Raw genomic sequence first — 9,036 nt, forward strand, 5'->3', positions numbered from 1 at the left:
GCCCCGACCGCCTCGCCCGCACCGGCTCCCGCCCTCGCCACCTCCCCGCCGCCCGCCCCGGCTACCAAGAAGAGCCGGCCGAAGGCGGCCTCTCATGGGCCGCGAGGGGCGGCCTCCAAGGTCGCCGGCTCGTCCCCGGCCGTGACCAAGCCGCGGAAGAAGCCCGCGGCGCGGAAGAAGCCCGCGGCGGCCGCCGTCACCGAACCTCCTCCCGCCGCGCACGAGGTGTTCGAGGAAATGGCAAATCCATCCTCGTTCATAGACCTCCTCCAAAACGCGGAGGTGGACCTCGGAGCTCAGCCTCTAGACCCCTTTAGGGTTGGTGACGACTTGGAGGAGAAGGAGGAAGATGAGAAGGAGGTGGGGGATGACGAGGAGGAGGTGGCCGAGATAGGGGAGGAGGCATTCACCGCCGCTTCCCGCCCACACGCGCGGTCGACAAACTACACCGAGGCGGAAGATGTCCTCTTGGTTCGTGCTTGGGCAGCTGTGGGAATGGATGCAACCACCGGCACCGATCAAACCGGTAAACGGTATTGGCAAAGGATCGAGGACGTCTATTGTAAGATCAAGCCGAAGAATAGTGGGTTCATCCATCGCTCTTTCCGGTCGCTTCATGGCCGGTGGGAGTTGATCAAGCCCGCTTGTTCTCGTTGGAGTGCGGCCATGGACCAAGTGAGAGATGCACCACCTAGTGGAACCGTGGAGAGTGACTATGTGAGTACATATTTCTTCACTATTTTGATTATGTGTGTGCCATGGACCAAGTGATAGATGATATTGGTGGGTTCTTATGTGATTTATGTGTGGTTGATAGGAGACAATTGCCGGCATGAGGTACAAGGAGATGGCCGCTTCCAAGGGCAAGCCATTCCCATTTAAGCATGTTTGGTCAATTCTTCAAACCTTTGACAAGTGGAAGGTGAGGGATCAAGAGACCGCACCCAAGAAGTCGGCAATGCTAAGGATGGATGATAGTGAAGATGAGGAGGAGAGGAACTTGGGCAAGCCCGAGGGAAACAAGAAGGGCAAGCTAAGGGTGAAGATGGAAGAAGAGGCGTCAAGTCTAAGGGAGAAGATGGACCACATGATGAAGGCAAGAGAGGAATTGACAACGAAGACATTGGAGACGAAGCTTCTTATCACCGAGAAGAAGAAAGAGGTCAAGCTTGCACAAGTTGAAGCAAAGCGTGAAGAAGCAAAGCGCAAGGCCGAGTTGGAGGAGAGGATGATCAAGCTCAAAGAGGCAAAGGTATGGAAAGAACTCATGGTGGAAGAGAAAGAGCACATAATGATGTCCAAGAAGGACATGGATGAAGACCAATTGCAATGGTGGAAGGACTACAAGGAAGACATCGCGGAGAGGAAGATGATGTTCCGTGTTGCGTCCTCTACTTTTCGAGGTGACACTCCGATGAGTAGTTGTGGTGATGGCGGTGTGTACGACTCCACCGGTGCCGATGGAGATGCTTGATGGAGCCCGCTTGTGGTCTATGAGATGGCGCCGAGGTGCAACTTTTGGGTGATGGTGCCGATGAGAGGAGGAAGATGATGATTTTGTGATGTAAACTATTAAACCATGCATCAATGATTGTCATTTGGTAGTTTGTTTGGAAGTTGATTGTGTTCTTGTTGTCATGAATTGTGAGATGTCAAATGATGGATTTAAAGGTTGGGGTCGAGGCAAAGACTAGAACCCTCAAGTCCAATCCTTAAAACAGTTTACGGGTTGGGTTTGAGGGTTCTAGTATTTGCCCCTGTTTTTCAACACTTAAAAGTGTCAAAAAGTGACACAACTCAATCCTTAAAACTGCTTTTAAGATTTAAGGGTTTGAGGGTTCTACTAGTAATGCTCTAAGAACTTGCTCTAGAACCCAAGAATTGGTGAAGTATCCCATGGATATGTTCGAAAGATTTCTGATGCAGTCTCCCTTCAACCAGCTTCATCTGGATTGTATCGCTGACAATGTGTTAAGCCATCCATAATTTTAGCGGATCCAGTCGGCTTTCCTCCGATGGAGCAAACCGTATGGAGCCCATATCCAGGCTTACTAGAGCCAGTCAGGCATCTAAAGAATCGAGCGAGTGGGTTTCTGATGAGTAACATTGAATCTCTCCTAGTACCATATGCTGATCTGGTTTGGTTCGCGACCGCTTAAATTGTTTCACTCCACCATCTCACTTGTTTTAAGTCACTACTATGTCTCGGAGCCATAGAAAAGGGTGTAGTTTTGAAGGCAGGTGATGGGGGACTGGGGAGCCTATAAGAGCATCTCCAATAGCATGTGTAAATTTGGACGTCTATATATCTATATAGACAATGGTCTAAAAAGATTCCCTCATATACACATTCAGTTTTTCAGTAGAACATGTATATATAGAACGTCTACATTTTCTCTCATATATTTTAATATTAATTTGTAACTACCAATTCAACTACCATCTTAACAATAATTCAACGATTTATTATTGCAGTGTCAACTGCTATTTTTTCAATGGGCACTTTCCAAACGGCTATATTTCCAACAGCTACCTTTCCAACAGCTCTATTGCAACAGCTCTATTCCAACGGCTCTATTGCTGGCCTATATATACCACCCCTCTCCTCTCTCAAATATCTTTTCATCTTGTGCTACAACACAATGAGTGAAACAGGATTCGTTTTGGATATGCTCATGAATTCGTCGTCGTCGTCTTCATCGGACGGCGATGAACTAATTCTTGCAGCATTTGCAAAGCGCGAGGAGGAAGAGGAGGCAAATGCTCGACGTCATGGCGGTTCCACGTTGGGACGACAATTTTTGCATCGCGGAAGAGATGCCGGATTTGTTCTACTGTGGAGCGACTACTTCAAAGAAAATCCCACTTTTCCCGAAAGTTATTTTCGCCGAAGGTTAGTATTACTACATTATTCCCTGTCTGCCTATTTTTCATCTTCATATCTCATATTTGTTTTTCCACACAGGTATAGAATGTCCCGTAATTTGTTTAATCGCATAGCTGAAGCAGTACTTGAGCATGATAGTTATTTTAAGCAAAAAAGAAATTCTGCTGGAGCTCTTGGGTTACATCCTCTGCAGAAGATGACAATGGCAATGCGACTGCTAACTTACGGATATGCGGCTGATGCCACGGATGAGTATTGTCGGTCTGGAGAATCTACAAATCTAGCATCTTGCAAAAAGTTTGTGATAGCTATTTGTGAAATATTTGGGGACCAGTATCTGAGATCTCCAAATGAAGAAGATACTGCTAGATTGCTTGCAATAGGGGAGCAAAGAGGTTTTCCTGGTATGTTAGGGTCTATAGATTGCATGCATTGGACTTGGAAAAATTGTCCTAAAAAATGGCATGGCATGTTTAAAGGTCATGTGAACAAGCCAACAATGATTCTAGAGGCAGTTGCTTCAAAGGATCTTTGGATTTGGCATGCATTCTTTGGTTTACCAGGGTCTCTCAATGACATAAATGTGCTTCAACGTTCACCTGTGTTTGCAAAGCTATCTGAAGGTGAAGCTCCAAAAGTGAATTATACCATCAATGGTCATCCGTACACAATGGGGTATTACCTTGCAGATGGTATATATCCACCATGGGCAACATTTGTGAAGACCATACCAGCTCCAGAAGGCAGAAAGAAGAAACGTTTTGCCAAAAGACAAGAGGGGGCCAGAAAGGATGTGGAGAGAGCATTTGGAGTTTTGCAATCCCGTTTTGCCATTGTTCGAGGACCAGCAAAAGGTTGGAAACGTAAAGAAATTGGTGATCTCATGAAAGCTTGCATCATAATGAACAATATGATAGTCGAAGATGAGCGAGACAGCGGTCCACATGACTACATCTATGACTCTATGGGAGTAAAGGTGACCCCATCTCATACTCATGCGGAAAAACTGAGTGTGTTTATTCAAATGCATCAACGGATCACAAACAGAGCATTTCACTCTCAGCTCCAAGATGATCTAGTTGAGCACATTTGGCAAAAGTTTGGAGACGAATGATTATGGATGTAGTTGTAATAATGTAGTGTTTTCAATCCTGTACGCGGTTGTAATGATGTACTATTTCAGTTATGCCATAATGCAATGTTTTCACACACAACAAATATTTCAGATATGAAAAATAGTTTCAGATATGAAAATAGTTCACACGACAAATATTAGCAGACCTGACAAATGGTTCAACCCGATGTGTTGAACCGGCGAGCGGCGATCTCATTCTGCTTGTTCATGTAGTATTCTTGTTGAGCCCCAATCATAACAGTAGTGTCCATGGACATGATCTTCTCTTCTAACTCAAATTGCTTGTATGACATCTCCCTGTCTTGGTAACTTTGACCTCAGCCTTCTTTAACTTTTGTGCCCACACATTTTCTAATGATAACTTGGGACTAAAAGCATCAGAAGCAGAAGCTTTAGCTTTTTGTAAATGGGTTTTCTCCCGCTTATTACCATCAGGTCTTGTCTCTGTTTCAAGAGCATCAGTGCATCTCTCGAAGTCTTCGTCATTAGAAGTCGTACCTGGACTTGCATCCGAGGTCTTCTTCTGCTTTTTCTGAGGCCCCTTGGAAATCACACGATTCTCCCACTTAGGCCTCTTTTGGTTCATAGGATAGGATTATCATAGGAATAGGAATCTTGTAGGAAATGAGATGACATGTATCTTAAATCCTATGAGTAGGAATAGGAAACAAGATGTCATTTGGTTGACACCAAAGGAATTTTTCCATTGAGTCTAGGCTCTTTTTTATTTTCCTATGAAATGTGGAGGATAGGAACCAATCCTATGTAGGAATAGGAATCCATTCCTATGAACCAAAGGGCTCTAAAGGAAAAAATCCTATAAAAATCCTATCCTCTAGAATTCCTATGGAATTCCTCTAAACCAAAGGAGGCCTTAGGATGCTTTTCCAACACTAACCAACAATGCATTAATGTAAATGGCCTCTTTTTAGGATCTTTGGACTGGTACAGAACAAGTGCCTGGGCTTGCTGCACAAATAAATGGCCTATTATACTTGAACCAAACACATGAATATACAGAGAACCGAATTAAAAAGATGGAGCATACCTGCTGAGCAATAGTCACTCCGCTTTGGTTTCTATTAAGTATTTGCTGATAGTATCCACAAAACTTGCTCACTTGTTCATTAATAGTGGTCCAACGACAGTTGAGTGCATTTTGAACACGCACCGGCCATGACACTTTCTTGCGCGTGCTGTAGTAATCATAAATCCTACCCCAATAAGAATTTGATGTTTGATCTGTTTCTATCAAAGCATCCAAATTAGTGTGCACCCATGCTGCCACCAACAGATCATCCTCTTCAATAGACCAATTCTTCCCCTTGGTGGATTTTCCTTTCACAGTTGTAGATGTTTTTTGAGTTGGCAGCATGGGCGACTCTTGCTCTCCAACTGGACTATCCGGCACTTGTGTTGAGACACCAAAGTTCAACATGCCCAGGAAACTCTCGTCGCCTTCCATCTGCGAAAATTTTGACACAAGTTTCATATAGCACCACATCATATAGCCTACCTCCTAGCATCAATATCAAAGAAAATTCTCTATATAAATAGCAGTAGCAACATTAGTATAACTGAACATATTCAGTTAACTACCCTGAACATATCTAGCGACAGAGACCCAAAGGCCATCGCAGTCCAGCCATAGAAAGCCAGCCCCGTGCTCCCCGCGACCCCGAGCGCGGCGGCGGAGGCCATCCCCGAGCGCGGCGGCGGCCCTCCCCGAGCGCGGCGACGGCCATCCCCGAGGGCGGCGGCGGCTGGATCCAGCCCGACAGCAGCTGGTGGATCCAACCCGACCCAGCGGGATCCCCTCCCCTCCTTTTTCTCTGTCTCCGGTAACAAAAAGGGCATACCTCGGCTCGGATAGGGTGGTGCGGTACGGCGGCGACCTGACGATGGTTGCGCGCCTCTTCCTAGTCTCGGCGGGAAGGAGGAACCTGGCCTTCGGTTGCTCTTTGGACGACGCCTTCACATCGTCTACCTGTGGACGTTGTCGAGGCTGATTTGGACGATGTGTAAATTTGCACGTCTGTTTAGACGAGCTGCTGGACGCCAGTTTTTTGGCCATATTGTGTAAAACGGGTATACACGTCCGTTTAGATGTGCTATTGGAGATGCTCTAAGGGTGTGTTTGTTTGGGGTGTGTTGAGTATGTATTTTGTATTGCACGTGTATTAGAGTTATGGCCCACTTTTTAGTTTTGTATAATTGAGATAAAGACCTTCCCTGTATTATATATACGTGCACCAGCACCCCATCAATACAACATTTATTGTATTACAAATCTCTTATTAGTTTTTAAGTTACTTTCCTCGCTTTCGCTCCGCCGCCGCCACCGCCGCACCTCTCCTCGCGCCGCCGCCGCCCGCACATCCCGTCGCGCGTGCCGCCGCCGCTCCAAGCCGCCGTCACCGTGCCTCCTAGTCGCCGCTGCCGCCGCCCTTCTGCCGCCGCCGCACATCTTTGCCGCTGCCGCAGTACCCTCCAAATCGCCAGGACTCTATGCCCGATCCGTGCCGCTAGCGCCCGATCGATCCCGCTACTACTTACTAGCTTATCGATCCGGTCGTGCCTGTACTTGCTAGTTTATCCATCCAGCAGTGTGCTTGTGTGCTTGCTAGCTCTATGTGCTTGTATATTTGTTAGCTGCCGCTGCCTTTCCTTGCCCTGGCGGCCGCCGCACCACCTAGGCGCCGCTGCTATGGCCTCCACTAGCTTCTCCGTCTCCGGCGTCTCCAACCCATTCGTCGGCCCTGCACCAACGGTACTGTTCTACCAGCTACCGCCCTGCCTGTAGCAGCAGCCGCAGTGTCCGGCCCTGCCCACGCTCAGTCGGGCAAAACCCTTGGACGGGAGTGCCGTTACCCTCGTGGTCGGCCGCCGCAGCAGTTTCCCACAGTGCTGATCCTGTGGCCATGGACTCCCTCGTGTCCACCTACTTCGGCGCCTCCAACCCGGCCTACGGTGCTCCGCTCGCTCAGCCACCTCTCAGTGGCTACGACGCACCCGCTCAGGTGCCACCCTATGAAGGCCAGCCGTCGCCGCCGGTTCCTGCATCGTGGGACCCCGCCCTCCCGGCCGCCCTACACTCGGCACCGTCACCGAGTAACTACGGAGGTGGAGGCAACTGGTACATGGACTCGGGTGCTATTGCGCACATGACAACTCATCTCGGTAACTGATACGTCTCCAACGTATCTATAATTTTTAATTGCTCCATGCTATATTATCTACTGTTTTGGACTATATTGAGCTTTATTTTTCATTTTTATATTATTTTTGGGACTAACCTATTAACCGGAGGCCCATCCCAGAATTGCTGTTTTTTGCCTATTTCAGTGTTTCGGATAAACAGAATATCAAACAGAGTCCAAACGGAATAAAATCTTCGGAAACATGATTTTCTCACCGAACGTGATCCAGAAGACTTGAACCCTACTGCAAGGGATCAAAGAGGTGGTCATGAGGGTGGGGGGCGCCCCCCTAGGGCGCGCCCCCTGCCTCGTGGGCCCCTCGGTGCTCCATCGACGTACTCCTTCCTCCTATATATACACACGTACCCCCAAACGATCAGACCAGGAGCCAAAAACCTAATTCCACCGCCACAACTTTCTGTATCCACGAGATCCCACCTTGGGGCCTGTTTCGGAGCTCCGCCGAAAGAGGGCCGTCATCACGGAGGGCTTCTACATCATCATAGCCTCTCCGATGAAGTGTGAGTAGTTTACCTCAGACCTTCGGGTCCATAGTTAGTAGCTAGATGGCTTCTTCTCTCTCTTTGAATCTCAATACAAAGTTCTTCCCCTCTCTTGTGAAGATCTATTCGATGTAATCTTCTTTTTGCGGTGTGTTTGTTGAGACCGATGAATTGTGGGTTTATGATCAAGTCTATCTATGAATTATATTTGAATCTTCTCTGAATTCTTTTATGCATGATTGGTTATCTTTGCAAGTCTCTTCGAATTATCCGTTTAGTTTGGCCAACTAGATTGGTAGTTCTTGCCATGGGAGAAGTGCTTAGCTTTGGGTTCGATCTTGCGGTGTCCTTACCCAGTGATAGAAGGGGCAGCAAGGCACGTATTGTATCGTTGCCATCGAGGATAACAAGATGGGGTTTATTTCATATTGCATGAATTTATCTCTCTACATCATGTCATCTTGCTTAAAGCGTTACTCTGTTTTTAACTTAATACTCTAGATGCATGCTGGATAGCGGTCGATGAGTGGAGTAATAGTAGTAGATGCAGAATCGTTTCGATCTACTTGTCACGGACGTGATGCCTATATATATGATCATGCCTAGATATTTTCATAATTATGCTCAATTCTATCAATTGCTCAACAGTAATTTGTTCACCCACCGTAGAATACTTATGCTCTTGAGAGAAGCCACTAGTGACACCTATGGCCCCCAGGTCTATTCTCATCATATCAATCTCCATCACTTTTATATCGTTTTGCTATTTACTTTGCTTTTACTTTTTACTTTGCATCTTTATATCAAACATACCAAAAATATTCTATCTATCAGATCTCACTCTTGTAAGTGACCGTGAAGGGCTTGACAACCCCTAATCGTGTTGGTTGCGAGTAGCTATCGCTTTGTGCAGGTACGAGGGACTTGAGCGTGGGCTCCTACTGGATTGATACCTTGGTTCTTAAAAACTGAGGGAAATACTTACGCTACTCTGCTGCATCATCCCTTCCTCTTCGGGGAAAACCAACGCAAGCTCAAGACGTAGCAAGAAGGATTTCTGACGCCGTTGCCGGGGAGTCTATGCAAAAAGTCAATATACCAAGTACCCATCACAATCCCTATCTCTCGCATTACATTATTTGCCATTTGCCTCTCGTTTTCCTGTCCCCCCAATTCACCCTTGCCGTTTTATTCGCCCTCTCTCCCTATCCTCCCTCTCTATTTGCCTCTTTTTGCCCGTTTGCTTTTTGCTTGTGTGTTAGATTGCTTGCTTGTTGCGATGGCTCAAGATACTACTAAATTGTGTGACTT

At 46.9% G+C, this 9,036-nt stretch overlaps 1 protein-coding gene across 2 annotated transcripts in view; it reads right to left on the minus strand.

Annotated features, from left to right (window-relative positions):
* LOC119299934 (glutathione S-transferase T3-like) overlaps positions 1–5,799 on the minus strand; it is a 34,519-nt gene extending 28,720 nt beyond the window's left edge. For both annotated transcript variants that reach the window (XM_037577043.1, XM_037577044.1), the window contains exons 1-4: positions 5,622–5,799; positions 5,071–5,487; positions 4,896–4,991; positions 4,169–4,587 (exon numbers count right to left, since the gene is read on the minus strand). In XM_037577043.1, the coding sequence (XP_037432940.1) occupies positions 4,291–4,587; positions 4,896–4,991; positions 5,071–5,487; positions 5,622–5,723 (912 nt within the window). In that variant the 5' untranslated portion in view covers positions 5,724–5,799 and the 3' untranslated portion in view covers positions 4,169–4,290. The remainder of the gene's footprint in view (positions 1–4,168; positions 4,588–4,895; positions 4,992–5,070; positions 5,488–5,621) is intronic.
* Positions 5,800–9,036: the final 3,237 nt, after the last annotated feature.

This window comes from Triticum dicoccoides, chromosome 5A (genome assembly GCF_002162155.2).
Source record: "Triticum dicoccoides isolate Atlit2015 ecotype Zavitan chromosome 5A, WEW_v2.0, whole genome shotgun sequence".
NCBI classification, from domain to species: domain Eukaryota; kingdom Viridiplantae; phylum Streptophyta; class Magnoliopsida; order Poales; family Poaceae; genus Triticum; species Triticum dicoccoides.